Source organism: Podarcis erhardii (genome assembly GCF_964252035.2).
Source record: "Podarcis erhardii genome assembly, chromosome: 11".
In the NCBI taxonomy this organism is placed as follows: domain Eukaryota; kingdom Metazoa; phylum Chordata; class Lepidosauria; order Squamata; family Lacertidae; genus Podarcis; species Podarcis erhardii.
Window position 1 is genome coordinate 40863378 of NC_138501.1, and position 12367 is coordinate 40875744.

Consider the following 12367-nt stretch of genomic DNA (forward strand, 5'->3'; position numbering starts at 1 on the left):
CTGGCCGCAGGTTGCTTTTGTTAGTTAGATAAATACAGTGGAAACTCAGTTGTCGAACGTAATCCGTTCCGGAAGACCATTCGACAACCGAGGTGCGATTGCTGGTCGGCAAAATCCATTGAAAAAGATGGAGAAACGGAAGCATTCACTTCTGGGTTGTCGGCGGTCGAAAGCCAAAACGTTTGACTTCTGAAGTGTTTGACAACTGAGGTTCCAGTGTAATTAGATTTCCCCCAGAAAGTAAAAATCCATATTAATTTTTTTTGGGGGGGAGGGAATACAGTGCAGACTGGCATGTTGACCCCAACAGTGCTGTGTGGACACTGAAAAACAACAACTGCATGCATAAGCACTACTCGTCCTACAGTAAACAACTGTATTGAATGGCTTGTGTGCGTGAACCAGCCTCTCTACAACTCTTAAGAAAGGTAGGTAACAGAATTTAGGAGGAACTTACCAACGAAGAGGTCCCCATTGATATTCAACTGTCTCATCATTCCTGGTGATTTGCCAGTTCTAGCACCATAGTCGTCCACCGTTACTTTCCCAGACTGCCCATCCCTTAAATACATGCACATTTTCACATTGTTACTATCGTAACATGGGTAAGTAGTATCATATGAGTTGTGCAGCTGCACCATTTCCAAGGGAGGAATTCCACACTGCTACAAACACTATCATCGGTGCAAGCATTCTTCCTCTCTTCCACCCGTGAACTCTTCTTCTGGGGGTTATTCTGACCACTGGGTATGTGGGGGGAAAGCCCTGTTGTGCTAGCAGAAGTCCTTGCATTGGGCTTCCACAAACAGGACCAGTTAGTTGAATCCAGCCCCGTAGATTTAAAGCACCTTGAAAGCACATCATTTCCCCACAATGATCCTCAGAACTGTAGTTTACCCCTCACAGAGCTACTATTTCCAGTATCATTAACAAACAGTTCCCGGGATTATTGGGGGGGGGGATAATAGGCTTTCAATGTATGGTGTGTACACAGCCTAAACAGAAGTTGATCATTCCAATACCTGGTGGTCTTTAATATGGAATGGCTGGTGGGGCTGGAGATTGTGGGAGGCTGGGTGAGAGTTGGGGTGTCTGAGAAATGGATGGGTAAAATGTGGATTCTCCAGCTTGGATTCTAATCTAAACATTCATGGGCTTCATATTATTTGTTTGTTCATGTTTTTGTTGCTGCTGCTGCTGTTAAATTTATGAATTGTCTCATGTCTCAAGGCAACTTACAGACATGCCATAAAAATATCGAAAAGCAATTCAGTATTAAAAAAACAACTGAAGATAGCTTTTAAAACAATACAAAATGGACATCAAAGGTGTCCAGCTGGAAAAGCTTGTGGAAACAAAAATGATTTCAGTTGGCTCTGGAAAGTAGAAATTGTGGGTGCCTGTTGCATCTCAACAGAAATTTTCTTCCACAGAATGGGCAGCTCTGAGTGACAGTGTAGCAGGCTTCTGATTTGGGGGGGAGGGTTTGAAGGAGAAACACTCTGGTAGAATTTAGTGACCTACTGAGTATATACAGGGGATAAGATGCTCTCTCAAGAAACCTGGCCACCCTGGCAACTTTCCGCTCAAACCCCATTTTTCTGCAAAGGCTTTGGCATAGTCACTTGGTTCACATGCCCCAGTCAATATTATGCCAGATTGACTTATTCATTTAGAAGGTTTAATATCCTGCCTTCTGTTTTACCGGCACTCAAGGCAATTAACAAAAAGTAGATAAAAACCCATACAATAATAAAATTGATAATTTCCAACTGTAATAAAAATGAGCAATAAACAAAAAACATTAAGAGAGTCTTCAGAGCCAGCATAGAGGAACAAAACAAAAACAATCACAGCATCAATTTTATGCTGGAACCCGACTTGATTTGTCTCACTTCCAAATGCCTCCTGCAGCAAAAAGTTCTTGAGTTAATGAGTTGCAGAGTCCCCTCAATGAGCCTGCATGTGGCAGTGAAAAGATGCTGTGACTTGTTCTCCTGTGGCTCGTTTCAGATGGTGAAACTCTAACCCACAACCCTGAGTTTAAGAGTCTCATGCTCTACCAACTGTTAAGAGTTGTATTTTGTTGTTTTCATCTTGTGCCTTCCTTGTCCCTCGCATCCCTTCCTTGTATTTACGCAACATTTAGATTACCATCCCTTAGAAAAGGAACCTGACTTCTTGCCAATATTCCTCAAAGCACCACATAGGACGTTGATGATAACAACAAACAACTTACCGAACTGCCTTTACTCTATGCCACCTGCCATCATTGAAGGAGCCATTCACCGTTATGGTAGCAATACCACTGCCCAGATTATAGCTGAAACCAAAGGAGAGATGTTCATCATGTTCTGGAGAGTTCACAATCATGATTCACCTGAATCGTTTTTATTAGTCAAGTGTAGCTGGACAAAAAGTTTGGGGTAGCCAACATGGTGCCTTCCAGATGATGTTGTAATACAGCTCCCATCATCCTTGACTCCTGGCCGTTGGGAGTTGTAAAAGGGACTGACTGTTAACCCATTCTGAGAGTTGTAAAGTGACTCTCCTTGCTCTAACTGGAGATGTTGGGGATTAAATCCAGGACTTTCTGCATAAAATACCTGCTCTAGAACTGAGCTACAGCCCATCCATATATAATGGGGGATGGGGAGAGGGGGCAGACAAGGACGCCGAAGGGTAATAAAGGGTAAGGGCACAGGGTTTGTGCTGGAAGCTAACTGGGGGGGTTTAAGAAAGGGATACCATGTGAATGTTTTGGGCAAAAGAGTTCTCGATAAAAGTGAGAAGGGCAAATTGCGATTGCCCAAATGGAAGCGAACATCAGGCAGATTTCAAAAAGGTGTTGTGGGTGGTTTGTTATGAAGAAGCTTTTGTTGGATAAAGGTAAAGGTACCCTTGACCATTAGGTCCAGTCATGACCAACTCTGGGGTCAGTCTTGATTTATTGGCCGAGGGAGCCGGCGAACCAGAGCAGCGCACGGAAATGCCGTTTACCTTCCCGCCGGAGCGATACCTATTTATCTACTTGCACTTTAATGTGCTTTAGAACTGCTAGGTTGGCAGGAGCAGGGACTGAGCAATGGGAGCTCACCCCATTGTGGGGATTCAAACTGCCGACCTTCTGATTGGCAAGTCCTAGGCTCTGTGGTTTAACCCACAGCGCCACCCGCGTCCCATTTGTTGGGTAGCCTAACACTATCTGAATATAATTACCCTTGTTCGGAATACCAACTGCTCATAATATGTCTCTGTATGTTGCCTGAGGTGTCTCCTATTGTGCGTTCTACTGCACTGTGAAAATAGCACTTTGCTGCATCGTATTCATGTACAATCATACCGGGAGTGACAACTGCTTTCTCAAAATGCTCTGTGGTTACTTAATCTGAATAAAGGAAAGTAACAAAAAGAAACAGCAGGCTCTTTGACAAACTCGTAATTTGACCGGGAGGTGGGGGAGGAAGAAGTACATTTGAAAACTTCCCGAGGCACTGAAGTACAGGGGAGTAATCCCCAGACGACAAACAGCTAGTTTTTTTGTCTATCATTCCCTGGGTTTACATTTCATTTTTGGCAGACGGAACATTTGCTTTTGAGAATAACAAGTCGGGAAATGCTCCACTACATTATGGAGGCAGTGAGTGGATTAAAGAGAAAACCCAAAGAGCAAGGTAGATCTCGCCTCCACTTTCCCATGGGACTAAACAAAATTGTATATTCTTGTCCTATTAAAAGTACCGTATTTTTCCCTCTATAACACGCAGATTTTTTCTCCTAAAAAGGAAGGGGAAATGTCTGTGCGTGTTATAGAGCGAATGTGTGGTCCCTGGAGCTGAAAAATCAGGCAAAAATCAAATCGCGGCGCTGCACGGAGAAGCGAAACCTGAAAAGAGGAAGTGGCTGCTTTCCTGCATTCTGCCTCAGGGTCTTACTGCCCACCCTCCTCTGTTTCGTTGCTGTGTTTGCTGAAACGGAACAAAGAGCAGGGAAAGCCCCTCCCCTCCAGGCAAGCAGAGGGGAATTCCTCTCTGTGCTGCTGGGGGAGAGGGAGAGAGAGGGGGGAAGGGAGAGAGAGGGGGGGAGGGGGAGGGAGAGAGAGGGGGGAGGGAGAGAGAGAAGGGGAGGGAGGGAGGGAGGGAGGGAGGGAGGGAGGGAGGGAGGGAGGGAGAGAGATGGCTGGCTTGGGTGGGGGAAAACTTTTGCCTTTCTTTCCTCCCTCCCGTTAAATCCCTCTCCTGCATTCTTAGCCAGCTGCTTCTCTGCACACCCCTCTCATGTCCCTTCTTTGTTTTTCCTTCGCTCCCCACTTAAAATGTGGTTACAAAGCATAGATCCACATGGATCCTCAGGATCTTTGCATTGGGTCACCCCAAATTCACCATCAGATCACATAGCATGTCCATGGCTACAGCCTGCACCCAAAAAATCACGCACCCACTGTTGCCTGGGGCTGCAATGGTGCAAAACGTGGTTACAAAGCATGGATCCACAGGGATTCTCAGGATCTTTGCATTGGGTCACCCCAAATTCACCATCAGATCACATAGCATGTCCATGGCTACAGCCTGCACCAAAAAAATCACGCACCCACTGTTGCCTGGGGCTGCAATGGTGCAAAAACGTGGTTACAAAGCATGGATCCACAGGAATTCTCAGGATTTTTGCATTGGGTCACCCCAAATTCACCATCAGATCACATGTCTGTGGCCACAGCATGAAGCCCAAAAATGATACATCCACTGTTTCATTCAGAATGTTTTTTCCCTTGTTTTCCTCCTCTAAAAACGATGTGCGTGTTATGGTCAGGTGCGTGTTATAGAGCGAAAAATACGGTAATCATTCTTCTTCTTGTGCTCCCGTTCACAAATTATTTCCCCCTAAGATTGTACCCAGGGAGAAACGGGGTCTGCTCACTTTCCTAACCTTGCGTTCCAATCGCATCCTTGGTTTCTCTCACTGCAGGAAGTGAGCAACCAAATCTTAAATATCCAGGTTTATTCAAATGCTAGATGCCCTCTGATCTGGTGAAGATAAGCCTTCTTTAAGCAAAGTGTCCTCACAAGACACTTGCTCTCATTTGCTTCAATATATGCAAATGAATTTATGCACATGGAGCTCCTCCTCTCTATTGAAGTAAATGGAGCTGTCTGATAAGTAGCAGAGCTGCAAGTATGCTTGAGTCAGAAGTAGAGATGTTTTAGTTCTCTCTGTTTCTCATCGTTCTAATCTCAAATTCAGTTCCCCACATTTCTGCAACATTTTAGTCCCAAGAAGCAAATTTTCATAGGCAGTTTTTGCCAACTGTACATATTTTCATGAGCAATTTCTTCCAGTATAATCCATTTTTGTACGTAATTTTCACTGATGCATTCATTTTTATACATGCTTTCCTGCAATGTATGCTTTTTAGTGAACATTGTTGGCTGGAGAACTGCATTGCAAAATTCAGAGAGGTCTGCAAACTGGACCAAATTTATATCCCATTCCTAGTCAGAAGTCCCCTGCTGAAGCAAGGGGTAGGGGTGGGAATGCAGGCAGCTTACCTGAAGACCAAGGCACCATCTTGAAGACCTAGGGAGATGAAGTCACTGTTTGGTCTCATGGGGCTGTCTCCCCTCCACAGCAAGAGGCCATCCATCAGGGTAGTCTTAAACCTCATGAAGACATTTGTTCTTGATCCTGCTACTCTGTTTAGGGGAGAGGCACATTGTACAAAACAACATCTGGATGGTGCAGTGAAAATAATGCACCTCTGAAGCTCTATGATCAATAATCTCCCCCTCCCACACATAGTTGAACATACCAACTCTAACTCATAAATGTATATTTTTGCTACAATTCTAGCTGAATCTACTCTCCCTATAAATCCACATTTATCAGTTTAGCTTCCAGGACAACGAAGTACCACTTGATTTGAAAAGTGCCAAATATTTGGATTTTTAATAATACTAAATTTATTATTTGTACCTCGCCCGTCTGACTGGGTACAGCGCTTGGCGCCATCTATTTATTTATGAGGTTTGTTTGGGCAATTTATATACTGCTTCAAACTTCAAAGATGTCTCTAAGTGGTTTGCAATGTTTAAAAACACCACAAAAATGCAATAGAAATTCACATTTTAAGTGGCACAGAACAATTAGGTAAGCCTGCCTCAGATAAGATCCTCTTAAACACCAATATAAAGGAAAACAACTAACATAAAGGGACCATATTAACTACTGGCTGACCAAAGTACAGGAATGTAGCTGTAGGTAGCAGCAGTGTTCTTACTTCTGCTATCTTCCCAAATCAGGTTGGTGGGGTAAAATTACACAGTCATTGGCCATGCTACCAGGGGCTGATGGGAGTTGTAGTCCAACAGTGTCTGGAGGGCAACCAGGCTGAGGAAAGCTGTACTAGATGGACCTTGGTCTGATCCCCTAAGGCATGTTCTGTATCCTCCACATCCTTGTAAGCAGCCTTATTTTATTCATGTATTATTTTATTTTTGTTCATTATGACCATTTATAATCCCATTTTTAGCATCTGCCATTTGTCTGCATGTCACAAAGTGACACTGCTTTCTTTCTACAACCAGATACCCACACAAAGGGTTCCTCAGATCGAATCTCTATAAATAAGTGCTATCCCACCGTTAACTTTTTTTACCTTTTAAGAATATCTGGGCTATCATAGGTGAGGTAGCTGCGGCCGATGAACTGTGGTATTTCAATGGCTTCCATAACAGCTGGGAAATGAAGAAAAACCCAACGTTAAGGTGGCAGGATCTGCATATAAAAACGTTCCCTTCAACAGCATTAAAGAAGAAAGTACAACGACATGCAGTACCAATGCAGTCTTCCTCTGAAGTGAGACAGGTATTTATCATGGCTCATTGGGGTTTGTCCACCTCAATCTATCAAGGCTGACTGTCATTAGCAATACACTGAGAATGAGCCGTTGGTTTTTTACCTCTGGCTTCTCAACGAGACAGCTAACACAATTCATGGCGAGCATTTCCTATACATTTCTTATAGCGCCCTTTGAGCAAGGCTCAGTTACGAGTAAAGAGGAGGAGAACAAAAAATGAGACCCATTCAATATTTCAAGGACAGCTTCCCCTCATTTTTGTGGGAGGGCTGTTAATGCGAGGTGATCCAAATCTGCTTGGGCAACAGCAGAGTGCGCGGATATTAAGCCTTCCCTACCCCCATGCTGTGTGCAGCAGGTGGCACTGTGGTCTAAACCACTGAGCCTAGGGCTTGCGATCAGAAGGTCAGCGGTTCAAATCCCCGCGATGGGGTGAGCTCCCTTTGCTCGGTCCCTGCTCCTGCCAACCTAGCAGTTCAAAAGCATGTCAAAGTGCAAGTAGATAAATAGGTACCACTGTGGTGGGAAAGTAAACGGTGTTTCCATGTGCTGCTCTGGTTCGCCAGAAGCGGCTAAGTCATGCTGGCCACATGACCTGGAAGCTGTCTGCGGACAAACGCTGGCTCCCTCGGCCAGTAAAGCGAGATAAGTCCCACAACCCCAGAGTCGTCCGTGACTGGACTTAATGGTGAGGGGTCCTTTTACCTTTACCCCCATGCTATTTGTCCAATCTAAACCTCTCCAACCAGAGCTGCTGATAGCCCCCCTGGGTGGTGGGAGCAGAAGACAGACCCAGAAGCTGTGCCTGTGTAGCTCAGCAGCAAAGCACACATCCTGGACACAGTTTCAATCCTTGGCACCATTGTTAGGAGGCCCTGATTTCCCTTATGGAGCTAGAATTCTGAGAGTTCCCTGATAAAAGGGATTGGCTGTTAACACATTCTGAGACTTGTAGTTCTGTGAGAGGAACAGGAGGTCTCCTAACTGCTCTCAGCACCCCTTACAATCTACAGTTCCCAGGATTCTTTGAAGGAGGCCATGAATGTTTACAGCGGGATGATACTGCTTCAAATCTATAGTGCAGATGAGGCCCAATTTGGAACCCACCCCTACACTTGTATTTTTATTTATTTTTTTGAAAAAAATCCCAAAAATATACAGGAGACCCATAATTGAAATCCTGCATCATGTATGGTTTTGGCCCTCAGTGGTCACTGATTTTTGCTTTTGCCTGTTGCCGCAGCAGCTCCTGGTTTTCTCTTGACAGCGAATACTGTCTTTCCCTGAATAGCTAAGGAGGAAAAGCAGGGGAGAAAAGGCACGGTAACAAAATATGAAAAATACCTGGTAGGCAAATGGCTGTTTCATCTGCAAATGAAATTAGGGAAAATGTCCAGTGTGGCTGAAGCAGGAACCCAAGTCTTGCACCCTGCCGCTGACAATGCAATGCAACCCACGACACAAGCAGTGCTCTGCATCACTCTTTGCAGGCTTCAAAGGAAGGCCTGGGCTGTATGGAGCCAGCCATTTTCTACATCTAGAGCAGCACTCTGGGCCAAGCACATTCCAACCTTCCTAGGTGTGCCTTGCACTAGATGTGCTAAAGGCATCCTATGCTTCCCTTCCCCTCAAACTGTCCAGCAATACATTCAGCACATATAAACCAACTGAAATGAAAGGCTTTAAGCATGCCAAACTCTGTGAGACTATGGTCTGGCATGGGCAGGCATGGGGAAGCACCCAAGTGGTTTCTCTTATACATTGATTTGATTCCTCACCAGGATTTCCCAGCATCACCCTGCTAGCTCCTGCAAATGAATGTCTTGGGTGCAATCCAGTGAAAATTAGGTGTGCCTCAAAGACAAACCCTATAACCTGAGCCATCTATTTCAGACTGTGTGGGGACTAGACTCAGGGGCTTCTACACAGCAATCCAGATTGCAAGTAACCCAAGACCAAATCATGGCTAAATGAAAATGTAAATGCAAAGGCACTCGCAGTAAAAATTGCAGCTGCCTGACACCGCCCACAGTCAATCAGCTGCTGTGATACCTGCAGCTAAGACGTGATTTGGATTAGCATTATGTACAAACCTGGGTTCATGGTTTGTTTCTCTCCAAAACACAAGCCTGGGTTCAGATGTAATGCTAATCCAAACCATGGCTTAGCTATAGGTAGTAGATTGGCAGCAGGTTGACTGAAGGAAGAGTGACTCAGGCGCTAATTTTGACTGTGAGCATCCACATGCTCCAACTTCCATGCTTTGCCTTAGCACTACATATGAGCTGGGTCAGTGAGCATAACACCTGCTGGAGCATAACACCTGCTGGAGCATAACACCTGCTGGAGCATAACACCTACCTTGCACCTGCTGGATTCGATCCTGCTTCAGTTATGTAATTATGAACATCATAATTCTTGGAACCACATACCACTGAATTTAATGGTGTTTACTAGCAAAAATACCAGGGACACAGGTGGCGCTGTGGGTTAAACCACAGAGCCTAGGACTTGCCGATCAGAAGGTCAGCGGTTCGAATCCGTGACGGGGTGAGCTCCCGTTGCTCGGTCCCAGCTCCTGCCAACCTAGCAGTTCAAAAGCACATCAAGTGCAAGTAGATAAATAGGTACCACTCTGGCGGGAAGGTAAACGGCATTTCCGTGCGCTGCTCTGGTTTGCCAGAAGCAGCTTAGTCATGCTGGCCACATGACCCAGAAGCTGTACGCCGGCTCCCTCAGCCAATAAAGCGAGATGAGCACCGCAACCCCAGAGTCGACACGACTGGACCTAATGGTCAGGGGTCCCTTTACCTTTACCTTACTAGCAAGAATGTGAGCTAAGGATGGAGGATGCCACCCTCCCTAGATATAAACCCCATAATCTATTTCAGCCCAATGCAGCACAAAGATGCCTCTGTTACAGAACTAGTGGTATTCATCTCCAACCCCAATCAGCTTCAGGTAATATGACCAGTGGTCAAGGATGAAGGGAGTTGTAGATGGGCTTGCCCATCTCTGTCACAGATTATATGGACAAGGCAATGAAGGCAGGAAATTATCTGAAGCTTGGTTTAGGATCAAGAGGCAAAACACAGCTCAGATACTATTTCTCAATCAACTTATCGTGGCATGGATACAAGAGAACTATTCAGCAGAAAGGAATAGGAAACTTTCATTCTGTCTGAGCACAGTTCCAGCCAAACATAATGCATTCTGAGGGCCGCTCTCATAAACATACTTGCTGGACTACAAAGTTGCATTGAATGCAGTGAGGCTTGGTCTTGAATCAACAGGCACATTCCATTGATTGCAATGGAGAAACTGATACATTTTTTAAAAACTCCCCTTCTAAAACAAAGAGGACTTTAAAATTAATTATGCCAAAGACCAATTCTATCCGCTTTAAATGCTGCAACTAGGCTCTGAAACACAAATTAGGGACTCTTCCTTCTGCCTCCTGCCCCCACATGATTTGAATTCTTTGGAAAGAAAATGGCAGGAATTAAATTTGGGGAATAGGAGACACATAGTTTCAAGCTTTCTTCCACCCTTTGCAAATTAAAAGATTTCCCATGTTTACAATGCAAGCCAATGGATTTCTGGTTGGTTGTCAAACTAGCTCTCTCTCTCTTCTTCTCTCTCAAAATCTTGTTGTTGTAGTTCTTGTTTTAAATCAGCCATGCAAGTAACCCCACAAAATCACCACTTCCATCAATGTTTATAAAACCACTTGGTGTCACATATACTCATATTGACCTGGAGGCAATTTTCACTAGTCACAGTCTGCAAGGAAGGAGACTACTTTATGAGTTTCATCGTAATAGTGCTGTAGCATTGCAGTGCAATCCAGGAAATGACTACAGATTATGCCGTTATCTACAGACATTTGCAAAAAGCAGCCTAAATCACACCATTAGCTTGATGGAGGTAGGAACACACACAGATCATACACTCACAGTTACAGAACATGTCTGACAGTTGTTACTTACTGTTCAAGCAGTAATTTCCACATTCTGCAGTGCAGCAGCATAAAACGGAAGGAACATTCAGATTTTACTTTTCAGCAGCAAAATAACCCTTCTCCCCATCTTTGAAAAGGAGCACCCAGCTTTAACTATGCAAAATCTCAGCATTTTTTTGCTTTCATAATGATTGAACCTGGCTTTAGCTATCAGAGTACGTTAACAAAAGGGGGTAGGTAGGTCCAGCTCAAGTTTTAAAACGCAGCATTCAATTAAGTGCTTCTTGTGACTGCAGGAAAATAAAAAAATTCCTTCCAGTAGCACCTTAGAGACCAACTAAGTTTGTTATTGATTACAATATTACCAAATTAATGAATTATATAAGCTTGATAAGTAAAATGGTTTTGCAACAGAAAAAACCAAATTGGGAATGGAGTTGTTAGATACTAAAGTTAAGAATTGGTCTAAAATGTATAATTTGTTTTTGGAGTGGCATACAAAGGATGAACAAGTTAAATCGGTAATGATTGATTGGGCAAGAGATGTTGGACATAATATAATGTTTGAAGATTGGGAAAGGTTATGGAAGAAAGGGGATAAGTTTACTGCATGTACGGTATTAAAAGAAAACATCATGAAAATGATGTATAGATGGTACTTAACCCCAGTAAAATTGGCAAAGAACTACCACAAGAATGATAATACATGTTGGAAATGTAGAAAGAAGGTACTTTTTTTCATATGTGGTGGACGTGTCCCAAGGTGAACGACTTCTGGGGAAAAAATATATAATGAACTGAAAAAAAATGTTGAAAAATACATTTACTAAGAAACCAGAGGCCTTTCTACTTGGAATAATAGGAATGGAATTGCCCAAAAAAGATGTTAAATTATTTTTGTATGCCACTACAGCAGCAAGACTGCTGTTATGCACATGAAAGCTCATACCAATAACAAACTTAGTTGGTCTCTAAGGTGCTACTGGAAGGAATTTTTTTATTTTGTTTCGACTACGGCAGACCAACATGGCTACCTATCTGCAGGAAAATAGTGGAGCTTGGCTTCTTCTGCCCTGATGCTAAACACATTACTGAAGAATAAGCAACATTTTGTTGCAGTTAAAAGACCAGCGGCAGGGAGAAGCCAGCCCAGGTGCCAGCATGAGACCTGTTAACCACTGACCTCATCACCTGGTGCTCTCTGGGTAGTCATTGGGGTTTGTCACTAGACTGTGAGGCCCACAGCCGAACTGCCATAGTCCAGCCTACTTGGATGAGAACAATGTCATATGGACATTGTGAAAAACCTGCACACATGACAACAGAGTCCACAGTAAACTCACGCTTGCGGGTGCCCCTAAACTCAGACGCCACTTGGAGAGCAACATATTTTTCCGCTCCTGTTCAGCGGAGCCAGGCAGATATGGAAGAAGGATGCTACCACCTAGTGGAATAAATCTGCATGCGGTTTAAGTCACTGAGAATTTCAGCCGGTTTAAGAAACCTACTGGATTGAAGTATATCAGTTCTTAGCTCCTCTGACGAACAACAAC

At 44.0% G+C, this 12367-nt stretch overlaps 1 protein-coding gene across 1 annotated transcript in view; it reads right to left on the bottom strand.

Moving 5' to 3' along the window:
* Positions 1 to 12367, bottom strand: part of EGFLAM (EGF like, fibronectin type III and laminin G domains) — a 109718-nt gene that overhangs the window by 7229 nt on the left and 90122 nt on the right. The window contains exons 19-22 of the mRNA XM_081881403.1: positions 6653 to 6731; positions 5547 to 5690; positions 2240 to 2323; positions 458 to 561 (exon numbers count right to left, since the gene is read on the bottom strand). Of these exons, the coding sequence (XP_081737529.1) occupies positions 458 to 561; positions 2240 to 2323; positions 5547 to 5690; positions 6653 to 6731 (411 nt within the window). The remainder of the gene's footprint in view (positions 1 to 457; positions 562 to 2239; positions 2324 to 5546; positions 5691 to 6652; positions 6732 to 12367) is intronic.